Source organism: Lithobates pipiens, unplaced genomic scaffold, assembly GCF_037356315.1.
Source record: "Lithobates pipiens isolate NorthernLeopardFrog02 unplaced genomic scaffold, aLitPip1_a1.2 Scaffold_18, whole genome shotgun sequence".
NCBI lineage: Eukaryota > Metazoa > Chordata > Amphibia > Anura > Ranidae > Lithobates > Lithobates pipiens.
In genome coordinates, this window is record NW_027507758.1 from 415714169 (window position 1) to 415731165 (window position 16997).

General features: G+C 44.6%; 1 protein-coding gene across 18 annotated transcripts in view; it reads left to right on the plus strand.

Annotated features, from left to right (window-relative positions):
* Nucleotides 1-3692: 3692 nt before the first annotated feature.
* TNIK (TRAF2 and NCK interacting kinase) overlaps nt 3693-16997 on the plus strand; it is a 367731-nt gene continuing 354426 nt past the window's right edge. For 10 of the 18 annotated variants that reach the window (XM_077487975.1, XM_077487978.1, XM_077487985.1 and 7 more), the window contains exon 1: nt 3703-3982. In XM_077487975.1, the coding sequence (XP_077344101.1) occupies nt 3926-3982 (57 nt within the window). In that variant the 5' untranslated portion in view covers nt 3703-3925. Of the gene's footprint in view, nt 3983-16997 lie in introns of all 18 variants that reach the window. The other 8 variants (XM_077487989.1, XM_077487988.1, XM_077487990.1 and 5 more) reach the window with 3 other exon arrangements.

The window sequence follows — 16997 nt, forward strand, 5'->3', positions numbered from 1 at the left end:
ATGTCCCTCAATCCCCCCTGTATGTCTCTCAGTTTTTCTCTGTATGTCTCTCATTTCCCCCTGTATGTCTCCTAGTCCCCCCCATATTGTCTGTCAGTTCCCCCCCTGTATGTCTGTCAGTTCCCCCCCTGTATGTCTGTCAGTTCCCCCCCTGTATGTCTGTCAGTCCTCCCCTCCCTGTCTCACAGTCCTCCCCTCCCTGTCTCACAGTCCTCCCCTCCCTGTCTCACAGTCCTCCCCTCCCTGTCTCACAGTCCTCCCCTCCCTGTCTCACAGTCCGATGTTTCTCTCAGTTCCCCTTCCATGTCTCTTAATCCTTCCTCCTGTCTGTTTCTCTCTCAGGTTTGTGCATCTCTGTCAAATTCTCCCTCACCTGACCTCACCTGCTAGCTCTCTACATCCTTGGAGCTGCACGAGGGAAGAGTTCTAGATCGTTCCATGCTCTCCATGGCTTGTGCTGTTTCCGATTACAGTATGCCACCGCCCATTTTTCTGTGCAGGAAGTGGTCTATTGGCGGCCGGGCTGTCAGGTGCTTTGTGCGCAGCCTTAGCGACCAGCTGCAGCTAAGTTGCCCCACCCTTTGCAGCTATAACGGCTTCAACTCTTCTGGGAAGGCTGTACACAAGGTTTAGAAGTGTGTCTATGGGAAATGTTTGACCATTCTTCCAGAAGCACATTTGTGAGGTCAGGCACTGATGTGGACAGGAAGAACTGGTTTGAGGTCAGCACTCTGTGCATGCTAGTTAAGTTTCTCCACCCCAAACTCTCTCATCTGTGTCTCTATGGCCCATGCTTTGTGCACTGGTGCACAGTCCTGTTGGAACAGGAAGGGGCCATCCCCAAACTGTTCCCACAAAGTTGGGAGAGTGAAATTGTTCAAAATGTCTTGGTATTCTGACAGCTTAAAGTGGATGTAAACCCGATTCATGAAATTTGAGCTGGGCACATATATTTGCAGTGTTTTCTTATTTCTCTTCAAAGCACTGAGTCCCATGGCTTTTTCCTGCTCCATTCTTCTGTTATCAGCATGAACACTTCTGACAAGTTCTCTGATACAGGTAATAAAACAAGGTGGAATTTTGTGTCAGTGAGGTTGCTATAAAAATAGATGAGCAGACAGCTAAATTATTCACAAAACAGCTCTGAGAGTCTCCGCCTATGAGGAGAGGGGGTGTGTGCCTTCCCTACAATCAGCTGTCTTGGCTGTATGACCAGACTTCACACTGAGGTGTCCGTTTATGAAGCAGTGATCAGTGGAGATCCAGAGGATCTCCGCAGATCACAGCCCATAAACAGTTTATAAACCAGAGATAATCGGGGGAGAAGTGTTTGAACTTGTTCTCCCGCCGATTATCTCCACACTCTGAGAATCCTCATTGAATGACACAGTAACGGCCAGTTTATGAAGCTGGGATCTCAGCGCTTCACTGGCGATCTGTGTCAGAATTCACACTCCCTGATTCACCAGCTCAGGAGGTGGAGAATCGGGGAGTGAAGAGAGAATGTGGGGGGGATCTGAGGAGGAAAGAGGAAGATAATTATCTTCCTTATGCCTCGTTCAGACCCCCCAACACTGTAACCATGTCCCCCTGTCATATATATATATATATATATATATATATATATATATATATATATATATATATATATATATAATATGTGTGTGTATATACATGTATATATAATGTCTGTGTGTGTATACATGTATATATTATGTAGGGGGGGGGACGCTTTATTTTACTAACATTAATCACACCGTGTGTCAGTGTATTGAGCTGTGATGATTTATCACTGCTTAATAAATTGACATCTCTGTGTATCGGTGAATTTCTAGTATTGTAATCTCGTAAAGTCTCACGAGATTCCAGTATTAGGGGCCGTTCTCCAGTGTTAGAAGCGTTTGTAGATCGCTTCACTCCTCCAAGGGTGAAGCGATCTACTCCGCTTTATAAACTGGCATACAGAGGAGAAATATCTCCTCTGTGAATGCTGGAGAATGAAGCAGTGAATAGATTTCACTGCTTCATAAAAGGACACCTCAGTGCTTAACAGAAGGAGAAAATCTAACACAATCTGCACTTTATAAAGAATATATAAAGACAGCAGATATACATATAAAACTTATGTAGGGAGATTTATTTAATCTCTGTGTATCATGTGAGGCTGTTCACTTCACTGGGTATATGTGAGGGTTTACATTCACTTTAAGAGTTCCCTTCACTGGAACAAAGGGGCCAAGCCCAACCCCTGAAAAACAACCCCACACCATAATCTCCCTTCCACCAAATGATTTGGATCAGTGCACAAAGCAAGGTTCATAAAGACATGGATGAGCTATCCCTCCTAGATTGTAAGCTCTAACGAGAAGGGCCCTCTGATTCCCCTTGTCTTGAATTGTATTGTATTGTACTGTCTACCCCAATGTTGTAAAGTGCTGCGTAAACTGTCGGCGCTATATAAATCCTGTATAATAATAAATGTAGGATGATGCACTGTAGATGTGGGATGTAGTGTGGTGTAGAGGACTGTAGATGTGGGATGAAGTGTGGTGTAGATGTTGGGTGCAGTGCGCTGTAGATGCGGGGTGCAGTGCCCTGTAGATGTAGGATGATGTACTGTAGACATGGGGTGCAGTGCACTGTAGATGTAGTGTAGATGTGGGGTGCAGTGTGCTATAGATGTGGGATGAAGTGTGGTGTAGATGTGGGATGTAGTGCTCTGTAGCTGTGGGTGCAGTGTCCTGTAGATGTGGGTGGGATGAAGTGTGGTGTAGATGTGGGATGTAGTGCTCTGTAGCTGTGGGTGCAGTGTCCTGTAGATGTGGGTGGGATGAAGTGTGGTATAGATGTGGGATGTAGTGTGCTATAGATGTAGGATGATGTACTGTAGACATGGGGTGCAGTGTCCTGTAGAGGTAGGGTGCAGTGCACTGTTGATGTGGGGTGCAGTGCGGTGTAGATGCGGGGGTGCAGTGTACAGTAGATGTGGGTGCAGTGCGCTGTAGCTGCGGGGTGCAGTGCCCTGTAGATGCGGGGTTCAGTGCCCTGTAGATGCGGGGTGCAGTGCGCTGTAGATGCGGGGTGCAGTGCGCTGTAGATGCGGGGTGCAGTGTCCTGTAGATGAGGGGTGCAGTGTCCTGTAGATGCGGGGTGCAGTGTGCTGTAGATGCGGGGTGCAGTGCCCTGTAGATGCGGGGTGCAGTGTCCTGTAGATGCGGGGTGCAGTGCGATGTAGATGCGGGGTGCAGTGTCCTGTAGATGCGGGGTGCAGTGTCCTGTAGATGCGGGGTGCAGTGCGATGTAGATGCGGGGTGCAGTGCGATGTAGATGCGGGGTGCAGTGCGCTGTAGATGCGGGGTGCAGTGTCCTGTAGATGCGGGGTGCAGTGTCCTGTAGATGCGGGGTGCAGTGCGCTGTAGATGCGGGGTGCAGTGTCCTGTAGATGCGGGGTGCAGTGTCCTGTAGATGCGGGGTGCAGTGCGCTGTAGATGCGGGGTGCAGTGTCCTGTAGACGCGGGGTGCAGTGTCCTGTAGATGTGGCTATCACAATGCAGTGGGAGTGTCTGAGCCCCGGCTAGTGAATGGATCGCCCGTCAGCCTCGTAGAGCTCGGCTCTATAGGCTTTTGTCCGCAATCTTCCATCCATTTTTGTAGAGCAATGAAAGGAAAGGGCCGCCCCGGAGAGACCCTCCTCTCGGTGTCTGGTTCCTCCCAGGAAGCTGTGACAGTCTTTTCTCATCAGTGAGCCGTGTGTCTGATCAGCACCGAGCACACTCACACACTGCAAGCATGCCCCAATTGCATGCAGCCCCCCGTCCTCGCTGAGCAGAGCCGCACCGCCAGGCGCACACCTTCCCCCAGCCGGAATACACAGCCAGGTGGACTGCCTGCCAGAGGCGCGATCTGACAGCACCGAGCAGAAAACATGGCGAGCGACTCCCCGGCTCGCAGCCTGGATGAGATAGACCTGTCTGCACTGAGGGTAAGGGGCAGCTTGGTGATCACTGTCTTTTATCTGTCATCATTGGCATCCATGGAGATCTGCTGTGTCTGATGGCTTTTGTCATTGAAGCCATCCATGTAATAGCAATGTTGTATATAGATGATGGAGCTGCACCCACAGGACCGATCTTTCCATGGCTGTATGCAGTGAGACATGTTGGTTGTCCGATGATCCTGTAGCATTGCCCTTGGTTTACATCAGGGTGCCCATGATGGGTGTCTGCAGTGCTCCCTTTGTATGCCACTCCACACATCTGCCCTTCCATTGGAATTAATTGTGAGATGTATGCACTCATACTTCATTGTGAAGGCTCTTTTCTTTCATTGGAGGTGGGGGTTGAGTTCCAGGATGGATCACTCTTGCCATGGAGAGAATGTAGTTTGCATTCCATGACCAGTGCCTGCCTGCCCCTTAGACAATGAAGGTTGATGGCATAGTAACCAAGCCTGTATGCAGTGCCCTGAGGTCAGAGGTCTGCTGTGATAACACCCCATTAACAGGAGATTTTCTGATTCTTGTCCGCTCATTGACGCTAAGCCCATCCTTTCGTCTTTCCTACAGCGTGCCATCCATTGTTACTAAGTGGATGCCATGTTCATTTTTTTTCCCCCTGACATACATATGAGGATGCTGTGAACAAATGGGGCTCTGTATTTGCTTCTTCATAAGAAGCCGTCAATGAATTGCCAAGTGTCTTAACCTAATGCCTCCCTAAAATGACCTATGCTAATGAGATTGCAGTAGTGGCTTGTATGTCATACTCACATGGCCTGAGAAAAAAAAGAGAAGGCTCTTTGTATGTTTTGATATGTCAGACAGTCAGTTATTAAACATGGACATGGCTTGTCAGATTCCCTGAATGAGAGATTTAGCTCTGCTCCATTGCACAGGCTCTATTGGCAATGTCAGCCTAGAAGCTTGGAGTGGAAATACAGAAAAGATGCATATTTAATATTTCACAAGGGACGTTGCTAGCCTTATTGTGCGCTCCGATAAATCCAACCCCATGGTGATATGTCATTGGTGTGGGTGCACTAGACATCAGGCTGTTCTATACATACCAAGATCTTTAGGACTTGATATCATGTTGGTGATGAATGGCTGCAGCCCATTTTCATGTTTACTCCATAGAACCTAAAAGAATTTATGGCCGCTGTAGAAGGTCAGAAACTGTAGTGATGCATTGATGGCTTCCAGTCATTTCACAGTGTCTGAACCTGGATCAATAGTATATTTGCTGCCTGAACTGAAAATAAAGAAGTGCTTAGAGTTTTCCTGTATTGCCTTTCATTAGTTCAGTCTCCCTGCTCCCATCAGTTCACCTTGAGGATCAAGTGTTCAGCAGATAAGGAGAAAAATACCTTGGGCATTGACCTGACCACACAGAGCATCTAGGAGATCATGGGAGCTCATTTAGAGTAAAGGGGTTATAATGGTGGTCTACAACAACCAATTAGATAACTGCTATTATTTTAACCTAGACTTGTATAATTAGACATGGAACCTAACTGGGTTATAACAGCAGCACAATATTCACTAGCATATATAAAATGAGGCCCATTGATTTATGTTGGGTTGTTTCCTTAAACCAGGCACATCAACTGATCTAACTAAATAAACCAATACACAAATGTTCACCTAATGCTATCTTAAGAAATAAAAATTGTACATAACTACCTTTCCTGGAGAAACTACCTCCAGTGCTGCTCAGATAATCAAACCTAGGCAATTAAACACATGCAGGGAAATTCATGAAGAGTGTATCATTCCATCCTCAGAGCAGCTGAGCTCACTCCCTAGTGCTGCAACCGTCACTTAGACGGTGGTGTGGCTAGGGAGTTTTTGTAGCTGAATAGGCGGAGTCTGATGGAGATTCCCCATCAGGTTGGCTCCCCTTGTGATTGACAGCAGGCAGTGGGTGGATTGATGCCTTTCACTGGCCGCTGTCAATCACAAGGTGAGAGCGGGCTTGATAGAGAACTAGTCTATCAGTTTTCCCACCAGGCTCCTCCCATTGTCGGTGTCCCTGATTGCTAGGAGCCTGTTGGCTGTGAACCTGACAGAGTCCTAGACAACCAGTGACAAGTGTGGAGGGGGTGGCAGTGGCAAACATGCTGAGCTGCTACACAGAGTAGGGAGACAGGCACTCTGCCTGTCTCTGTACGCCAAATTTGAGTTGATCCTAATTACCTCCATTTCTGTTTTCTATAAAATAGAGGTGATTATTTTTGAATTTCGTGCAGCAATAGTGCGATTTTTGTATAATGCCCCATAGACATGGATATTCCGACAACAAAATCCATCGGATTTTTTCCGACGGATGTTGGCTCAAACTTGTCTTGCATACACACGGTCGGACAAATTTGTCGGAAAAAAACAGATCGTTCTGACCGCGGTGACGTAGGACGCGTACGACAGGACTATAAACGGGCCAGTAGCCAATAGCTTTCGTCTGGAAATTTATTCTGAGCATGGGTGGCACTTTGTCCGTCGGAATTGTCTACACACGAACGGAATTTAAACGATCGGATTTTGTTGTCGGAAAATTTTTAGATCCTGCTCTCAAACTTTGTGTGTTGGAAATTCCGACGGATGGATTTTCCGATAACACAATCCAATCGCACATTTTCTGTCCGAAATTCCGACCATGTGTACAGTGCATAAGAACTTTTTTGTGTAAGAACTACCTGAATCCTTCATACAGACAGGCCATTTTTGTATTTCTAAGCAGCATGGAGGAATTTTCCCTGCCAGCTATTGTATTCTGCAGCTGAGAAAATCTTAACAGTGATTGTATCTGATTGGGGAACAAAAAAAAGGGGAGGACCTCCACCCGTGCTACATCCAAATATTATCCTGATCACTACAAAGCTTGCAGGAACCACTCCTACTGGTGTATGGATTTTACTGGCACCCACATGAGACAGACTACAAATTATTTTAAAAAAATACCATCTTTATTTGCATCATTCTGGAGATAACGTCATCACGTATACAAATTATTTTAGAATCAATGATATTAAAATTTTGTCGTATGATACAAATGTAATTTTTTTTAAATAATTTGTGGTCTGTCTCATTTGGGTGGCAGTAAAATCCATACAACAGTAGGACTGGTTCCTGCAAACATTGTAGTGTATGTGTATCTGCCAAGAATTTTCTGCACGGCTCCTTTCGATATTCAAATCAAAATTTGTTGATCTGGAATGCCAACAGTGCCACTCACGACTTAAATTTAGGCCAAGTTAGCAAGAGTCCGCCAAATTCGAGATGTATATGGCCAGCATAATCTCAGTTGGTAAAGATCACGTGACTAAAGGCCTAGGCTTTTTATTTATGTGAGTAGTGCCAGAGAGATCTCTTAGCAGCCTTTTCTCCAGAATAGGTAAGTATTCTAGCCCTTCCATTTCCCTTTATCTATTCATCACCGCAAAACCATCAACATAGACTTGTATTAACCTTTGATCGTTGGTCTGCTTTAACTGGAAGATTAGTGAATTAAACCTTAGGACCGTTAAATTGATATGTGTCTCCATGTCAAGCTATATTATGCAATTTTACTGGAACAGCTTCAATTTTGGAAAGCAAACCTGGGCCTAGGAAACTGATTAGTCTGCGACTTGCATCAAATTACAGACCCCTTTTGGGTGCTTGTTTGTTGCTCCTGTTGAAACTGGGGAACTTCGCTATGCTAATAACAACCAGCTTTTCTCATCACAGGCTCTGTTCTGGTGCACTCCTCAGATTTGCTGGTCAAAGTTGAGGGCCGTCTAAGACTGGTTTCAAATCTATGCATTTCTAGTGCTTTTTGCATTTTGCAGATTTGCACTACAGTCCATTTAACACGGTTTCCTATGGAACACGCTCTGTAGTGCAAATCTGTAAAATGCAAAAAGCACCAAACCTGCATAGGTGTGAATCCAGCCTTACTGATAGTGATACACAGGAATAGAATGCCACCAAGGGTGGTCACTGTTTGCAGTTTTCTGGGTTCTGAGAGACTTTGCAAGAAATCCAGAATAGCGTGCAAGCTCCTAGAGGCATCTGCTATTTAATATAAAGCCCAGATTGTGGTTTCCTAGACGCAGATCTACTTTAAATGCAGTTGTCAATTACTTAGAATGTTGCACAAATTACATTTAACCTGCTGGCTTAATACCTCTAGGACATATTGTGCTTCTTGGCATTGCAAATCAGTGATTTGGAAAAACGTAGTCTTGCATAACTACAGTTCGAGCAAATCTGGGAACTGTTATTTTTTGTTTTCAACAGTCAAATATCTATCTGACCAAACTTTGTATATTATGCTTCATTATTTGATACAATTGTTCTTCTGTAGTTCTTTTCAGTTTGTATTTACTTATGTTTTTTTACTCAATGTAAATAAACATGGGACATTGTAAGCAACATGGGAACATTTCACAAAATTTCATAACAATCTATAACTCACTTGCATTCACAGTTTGAGCATCTTTTAGGCTTTTTATTATTTTTATTTTTTTATTTTTTTTGGAGGTGGCTTGAGGTTTGAACTTATTTTTTAGCTAATGGTAAACTAACTACTAGGGAATAAAAAAGATTCACAAGTGGCATTTTTTTCATGCATGTTTGCCCATTTTTAGGCACTCCCATTGACCTCTATTGGGGTAGAAAAAGGCTTGAAACTTGAAGTTCAGTGGAAGGTATTTTTGGTGCTACAAGCCTCAGGCTCCATGCACACTGAAGCTCAAAAAAGCTTTTTTTTGGACGCCAGATTGCTGGCAGAAAACGCTGGTTGAAAAACTTGCTTTTAACAGCGCTTTGTACTAGCGTTTATGAGCGTTTAATAGCATTAGCATTTATGGGCGTTTTCAATGAAAATACACAGGACACTCCAAAAATCCCACAATGCATTGAAAAAATAGAATACCGAACACTAATTAATGCTTGTGTATGAGCGCTTATCGGCATTTGTCGTTTTTTGGCAGTGAAAAACAGCACTTTGAACGCAAATTTCTGGCGTTCAGAAAAAAGCCCATAAACTCCACTGCTCATTAAAGCTAAAAAAACTTCCATGTGTGCATGGACACATAGGCTAACATAGAGTAGAGTTTATGGGCTTTTAAAAAAAAAATGCCCAAACTCCAATAAACTGCAGTTTATGAGCTCCGGTGTGCATGGAGCCTTAAGCTATAAGTGACACTATGCTCAGGTGTGAACAGGTGCAAATAAAAATCATGGGATTTTGTATGTTGAGCATTTTGGCGCTTCAAGCTACAAAATGCTCAGTGTGAATGGGGCCTAAATGCTACTGTATGAACTGATCCTGATTTTATATTCCTCTAAATTACAAATTAATCTTTGACTGGTCCTGGAACACTAGTATGTATTGTATTTTCATGTTCTGTGTAAATCAGAAATGTGTTTGGTTTAGAAGAAAATTATGTCTGTCTTTTTTTGACCAATGCTTTTATCAAAAAATGCATGTTGCTGTGGGTTTTAGGCTGGATTCACACCTATGCATTTTTAGTGCTTTTTGCATTTTGCAGATTTGCACTACAGAATGTGTTCCATAGGAAACCATGTTAAATGGACTGTAGTGCAAATCTGCAAAATGCACAAAAAATGCACAGGTGTGAATCCAGCCTGAATGTGCATTACGCTGGATATTAACACACATAAGTAACAACACACATCAATGCAGGATTAGACCTTTGTCTTATTTTTAATAGAACATTTCCCTCATATCTTGCTCTACACACTCCTAAACCTTGTAGACAGCCTTCCCAGAAGAGTGGAAGCTGTTATAGCTGCAAAGGGTGAGTCAACTCAATATTGAACCCTACAGGCTCAATATTGATGCTATTAAAGTTCATGTGCGTGTAAAAGCAGGTTTCCCAATACTTTTGACAATATAGTGTATGTTGTGGGTGGCTTGTAGGAGTTTTTTGGGCAGTATGAGGGTCTTGGCACAGGATTCCTGTACCTGAGATGTTGTAACATACTTTTCCAGGACTAACAGCATTTCCTCTAGTCCTGAGGAGCAGGAACTTCAGCTTGGTTTCTGAAAAACCTGCAGGGCATGAAAGGAGCCTAAAGATGAATGATGTCTATTGGATTCTGTTGAAATCATGAACTTTAATAGAGTAGTAGAGGCAGTGTTGCTGTTAGAAATGATGGGACCCCATACTTGCCCCCCCCCCCAAAAATATAAAATTATATTTTTGCTTAAAATACACTGAAATCATTAATATGGCATATTTACCGCCCCCTTCCCCCACACTCGATTCTAAAACATTCCCTTGTGTGCCAGTGGGAGAGGAGGGAAGCTGGCAACATTGCGGGGAAAAGGGACACAAAGGGGGGCTGGAAAGCAAGGGGGATGGGGGCAGGCCAGGACTGGGACAAAACATATGCCAGGGCATTTTAGACTGAGCAGTCCATAACATATTTACCGGGAGGTACGGAGAGCATGGGGGGCTGGAGAGCACTGAGGGGGGGGCGGGAGTCATGGGGGGCTGGAGAGCACAGGGAGGGTGAAGATCACCAGGGGACCAGAGAGCACTGAGAGGGGCTGGAAAGTACTGGGGGGGTTGATGAGCACAGGGGGGCATGAGAGCACTGGGAGGGGCTGGAGAGCATGGGGTAAGTTGGAGATCACTTCGGAGGGCCCAGAGAGCATGGGGGGGGGAGCCTGAGAGCATGGGGGGAGCGGAGAGCAGGGTTGAGAGCACTAGGGGGCAGTAGAAAGAAACTGGATAGGAGGAGCGGCTGCATACACAGTAGAAGAATCCATCTCTTTATTTTTCTCCTACAGCCTCTGAATGCCCACGAGATTGAGAGAAGGAGAAGCAGGCATTGAGGATGTAGGAGAAAATTAAAGAGATTTATTCTTCTACTGTGTATGCAGCCGCTCCTCCAAACCAAACGCACACACGTTGAGTCGCACTCACTTCCCCCCTGTCCAGCATCTCGTGTAGCTCCCCTCCCTCTTCATGGTCACAGGGGACGTGACCTGTAGTCTTCGCCCCCCCCCCCCCCCCCCCCCCGGTATGGGGGGTGGGTGAGAGGCAGGGCCTAAAGTGCAGCTCAGCTGCCTTGGCCCCACAAGGACATGTGCCCTATGGCCAGTCCTGGCCTGGATGGGGGGGCATAGATGCTAGAACTGACCGTCCTGCAGCACAGCTGGAGGGAGGGAGTGCAGGGGAAGCCGGCAGGGCTGCAGGGGGAGGCAGAAGAGGATTGGTTCTGTCTACAGCAGTGTTTCTCAAATCCAGTCCTCAGGGCCCCCCAACAGGTCATGTTTTCAGGATTTCCCTCAGATGAAACGACTGTGGTAATTGCTAAGGCAGTGAAACTGATCAAATCACCTGTGAAAAATAATGGAAAACCTGAAAACATGACCTGTTGGGGGGGCCTGAGGACTGGATTTGAGAAACACTGGTCTACAGTAAGGCAATGCAGGTGCCCGGACCTGCCTTTTGAACTGATGGGGGCTGGGCCCAGTACAGAAAGGCTGGATATACTGCCTTATCAGTGGGATTTACAGTATTAAAGATGTAGTAAAATATGCAATCCTAATTTTTCTTTATGGAGATGTATAGTTATTATATTGTTCAGGTATTATATTTTATAAGTATTATATTCTTTGACCAGTTGATCAAGGTATAGCCTGGTTGTTGTCTGTGGGAATGGACTTCTTCTCCTCCTTTCATCAGAAAGTGACTAAAAAGAAGACTTTAATGTAAACCTTTCTGAATAAAATCTATTAAAGGCCAACATTAATTTCTAATAGTAGGCCTTGTATTGTAACAGTATATATCATCCAATATTGGTACATCATCTTCTTGTAGATGTCTAGGGCAGGGTTTCTCAACTCTAGTCCTCAAGGAGCCCCAACAGGTCATGTTTTCAGGCTTTCCTTTATTTTACACAGGTGATTTGATCAGTTTCACTGCTTTAGTAATTACCACAGCTGTTTCATCTGATGGAAATCCTGAAAACATGACCTGATGGGGCGCCTTGAGGGCTGGAGTTGAGAAACATTGGTCTAGGGAGCCTCTTACACAACTTATGAAAATCCTAATTGTTGCTGTGCGTCCAGGCTTGCTCCTTCAAATCTCACCATGCAATTAATCAGTGAGTTGCATAGGTTGAATTGCATAACGTGGGGGTAGAATGTTTGTGCATTCCAGGTTGGAGCCATGTTTAAGACTTCTATTAGCTGTGTCTGTTGCTTTTCCCTATACCAAGTGCAGGTGCCTGCACATAACTCATTTCAATCTCCAGATCACTTGAGCCTGTGTTACCCTGTATTGTATGAAATCATGAACCTTCCACCTGGAAGAGGCTGGAATACTTTGCATGAAAATATGAGCTTTCCAGGTGGAAGAGCACAACCCCCCCTTTCCAATGTATGACTGGCCTGAAAGATGCTGGTGTAGGGGCATGGCCAGTGTCAGAGCTCAGATTCCTGACCTGAATTTGCATAGTGAGCTCCTTGGACCCCAAGGGACAGGTTTACTTTAAAGAGATCCTGTCACTGATTTATAGCTGAACTTCAGGCAAAAACATTTTTTGACCTGTGCACTGTAAAAATAAATTATGAATCTAAAATAATGAAGTGCCATGCAAGGTGTTTTGTGATTGGAGCAAAAGAGACCATGATATTCATTTGACTCTCCTCCAGTTACAGAGTGTATGGCTGCAACTAATGATTATTTTCATAATCAATTAGTTAGCCGATTTTATTTTTTCGATTAATTGATCGGATAAAATCATTAAAAAAATGAATTTTTTTTTTTGTTTGTTTATTAAAACTAATAATGAAAAAACGGAGTGTTACACTCAAACTGCAACACAACATATCTATTAAAAAAAATTCCTCATTCATTACTGACAATCCAGGGAGGAGGCTGTCCCTGAATGGGAGAGGAGACCATACTGGAGGGTGGGAGGGAGTTGGCTAGTTTGGAGACCAGATGTTAGAGGGAGTAGGTTGCGAGGGAGTTTGGAAGAGGCATGTGGGAGAGGAACCGCACCACAGGGGGTTGCGATAGAAAAGGAGTTTGGTTGGACAAAGAACCAGACCCAAAAGGGGGAGTAAGCAAGGGACCCGGACCAAAGTGGGTTGGAGGAACCAGACCGGAGTGTGGGAAGGAGAGGTGGCTACTCCGGACCAGAGTGTGGGTGGGAGAGGTCTGTGTATGCCTCAGACTGACACCAATGATGCGGCACTATTCTCCCCCCCAGGAACACCAATGATGGGGCACTTTTCCTCCTAGGAACACCAATGATGGGGCACTATTCCTCCTAGGAACACCAATGATGGGGCATTATTTCCCCCCCTAGGAACACCAATGATGGGCGCTATTTCCCCCCAGGAACACCAATGATGGGGCAATATTTCCTCCCTAGAAACACCAATGATGGGGCAATATTTCCCCCCTAGGAACGCCAATGATGGGGCACTATTTCCCCCCTATGAACGCCAATGATGGGGCACTATTTCCCTCCTAGGAACGCCAATGATGGGGCACTATTTCCCCCCTAGGAACGCCAATGATGGGGCACTATTTCCCCCCTAGGAACGCCAATGATGGGGCAATATTTCCCCTCCCTAGGAACGACAATGATGGGGCACTATTCCCCCCTAGGAACGCCAATGATGGGGCACTATTTCTCCCCTAGGAAGGCCAATGATGGGGCACTATTTCTCCCCTAGGAAGGCCAATGATGGGGCACTATTTCTCCCCTAGGAAGGCCAATGATGGGGCACTATTTCTCCCCTAGGAAGGCCAATGATGGGGCACTATTTCCCCCTAGGAAGGCCAATGATGGGGCACTGTTTCCCCCCTAGGAACGCCAATGATGGGGCACTATGCCCCCACCAGGAACACCAATGATGGGGCACTATTCCCCAGCCCCCCCAGGAACACCAATGATGGGGCACTATTCCCCCCTCCTAGGAACACCAACGATGGGGCACTCCCCCCCCGGAACAGCAATGATGGGGCACTATGCCCCATCCCCCCCCAGAACAGCAATGATGGAGCACTATTCCCCAGCCCCCCCCAGGAACACCAATGATGGGGCACTATTCCCCAGCCCCCCGGAACACCAATGATGGGGCACTATTCCCCCCCTTGGAACACCAATGATGGGGCACTATTTCCCCCTAGGAATGCCAATGATGGGGCACTATTTCTCCCCTAGGAAGGCCAATGATGGGGCACTATTTCCCCCCCTTTCAGAAACACCAATGACGAAGCACTATTCCCCAGCCCCCCCAGGAACACCAATGATGTGGCACTATTCCCCCCCCCCCCCCAGGAACACCAATGATGGGGCACTATCTTCCCCCTTCCAGGAACAGCAATGACGGGGCACTTGTCCTCCCGTAAATAACAACATGAATGCTTTGCCAAGTTCCCTGTATTTTAAAAGCAAGCTGCTACCTTATCACAGCTTGGCAATCATGTGACCAGCTGCTTCTATACTTTCTCTCTCCCTTCCCTCGAGGCAGCAACGTGAGCGGGCCTGAGAATACCGCAGTGGCGTCAGCATAGAGGAGAGGAGGAGAGAGGCGGATGCGCCTGGACACATGAGCGCCACTGTATACAGCTGCGCTGACTTTTTACACGGGATTATAACACTTGGACGAAGGCGGTACTCAAATGCAGGGAGGAAGGTGCGTTCCATTAACAGTCGTATATCATGGAATTTTATTTTACCATTATTAATAATAATATGTTGATTATTTCCATTTTTGTTATAATTTGTCCTTATGCTATGATATGAAAACGAATAAAAAGATTGAAGCAGAAAAAAAAAAAAAAAGAGAACACAAGATATTTACTGAATTGAGGAGCTGGAGTGTAAGCGACCCGCTGTGTTCTATGTACTCCAACCAAAACTGTAACTCTTAGAGCCAGCAGAAAGCAAGTATTTTAAAAACTTACTTGTAGCTTTTTCCTTTCCATAAACAATTTCTATTCTCTTGCAATGTGCCCTTGAACTTGCAATTAAAATGTGACTTCTCAAGGAAGAGTCAGTTTCCTAGCATAGCCCCCTATCCCTTCTTGAATGTCACGGCCCCCTCCCTTTGTAGGAGTGTCCAATTACTGCCTGTGCTGGCCTAGCTCCTTCAGCCCTTTCCTTACCTCTCTACATAATGTTTTTATGTAGCTGCCAGGGGAAGAGCAAAGGGGAATACTACAGAATGTAACGTGAGTGATAGCTGTGAAGTCTGCTGGGGCTGCTGACATCACATCCAATATGGCGGCACCCAGCAGCAGCCTGAGGGCTTTTAGTAGTTTATACAGGGGAGGCTTTGAAAGGTTAATAACATTCAAAAAATGTTAAATTCGCATATAACCTTAAGGGAAGGTGGTTATTGTAATGAATGCTCTGGTGATAGGGCCTTTTCAAACAATGCTATTATACTATTTTCCAGGAACCTCTAGGTGTCTCCAAAAATATGTTTGTTCTTGATCTTGTAATCAAATGTTCATTTTAAAGAGGTTATCTACCTCTTTAAATTTTTCATAACACTGACAAGGTGAGGTATTTGTTGATATGCACACTGGCAAGTAATGAGATGAGCTGCTCACAGCCCTGTCAGAATCGGTAATCAGCACAGGGGATTTACCAACCTCTAAGTGGTAAGTAACTTCCTCTTAGACGCAGCTTGCGGCACTGCAGACTAAGGTAAAAAAAAAAAAGAATTGAGATACAGGAACAACTCCATTAATGACTGTCACGGCAGTTCGGTTTAGTAAGATCTGGTTCATTGCCTGTGTTTTTTTTTTTCTTTTTTACTGCAGAAAGCTTTCCGCTGAATAATAATAATGTGTATATAATATCTGTTTTTCTGTAAAGACAATGAATTTTATATCTAAGATGCTTTCAGTTGTTGTTTTGTTTTTTGTTTGTCCATAGAAGTGCTTGATTTTCAAATAAAAACAGTTTGACTCCAATAGTGGATATAAGGCTCGTATACACTATAAGAAAATCGAGCAAACACTTTCGTCCAAAGAATTTTCATACGATTTTCATACAGCGTGTACACAATTTTCGACAGCTGATTCCGAATTTTCGTATGAAAATTCCAGAAGGGACAAGCTCCAAAATGTTTCTCGTATGGGAACAGAGCGAACAATTTTAGTTTAATGTGTACCGTTTTCATACAAGAAAAATCAGAAAAACACTGCGCATGATCAGAAACGACAAACAACAATAAAAGCCTTTGTCATATGAGAATATTTGTATGAAAAAAATCAGAGGAACGTTTGCCCGATTTCCTTATAGTGCGTACCCCACTTTACAGTTCTTTTCACAAGTGGATCTCCAATTATGTATTTTTTTTAATTATTATACACAATTTATATAGCGCTAACAGTTTACGCAGCGCTTTACAATGTATAGGGGGGACAACACAATTACAGTACAGCTCAATACAAAAGGCAGAGGAGGGCACTGCTCATAGAGCTTACATTCTAAAAGGAGGGGGTGGTGGTACAAAAGGTAATAGCTGTAGAGAACGATTTGATGGAATAGCAGATGTAGCTGCTGTGGTTCACCCTAGAAAAATAATTGGAAATGTTTTCGTGGATTTGACATATTCGCATGGAATTTCTAAAAAAATATTTTTTTTTTTTGGGATAAAACAACTTTGGTGTAGTGATTCCCTACTGCTCTCTTAGCCATCTTCTGAGCAAAATGGTTTTGCTTTAATTTTTCTGTCCTTTTCTTCTACCTACTTTTTATGGAATGAATAAGAAAATGAGGCAAGATTCCACAGCTCAATGCTTGCTACCATTTCATCCTGGGCATTAGAAGTGCATCCATCACAAGATGTTAATGAACAGCGGCTTGTTACTGAACACTGCACCTTTACAGAGAACTGATAATCTCAGCTGCCAATGTCTGTACTACGCTTCATTATTATTTTCTGTCTCCCTAATCAAAATAAAAATTGTAATTGCAAAAAAATAAAAAATAAAATGCAGTTGAT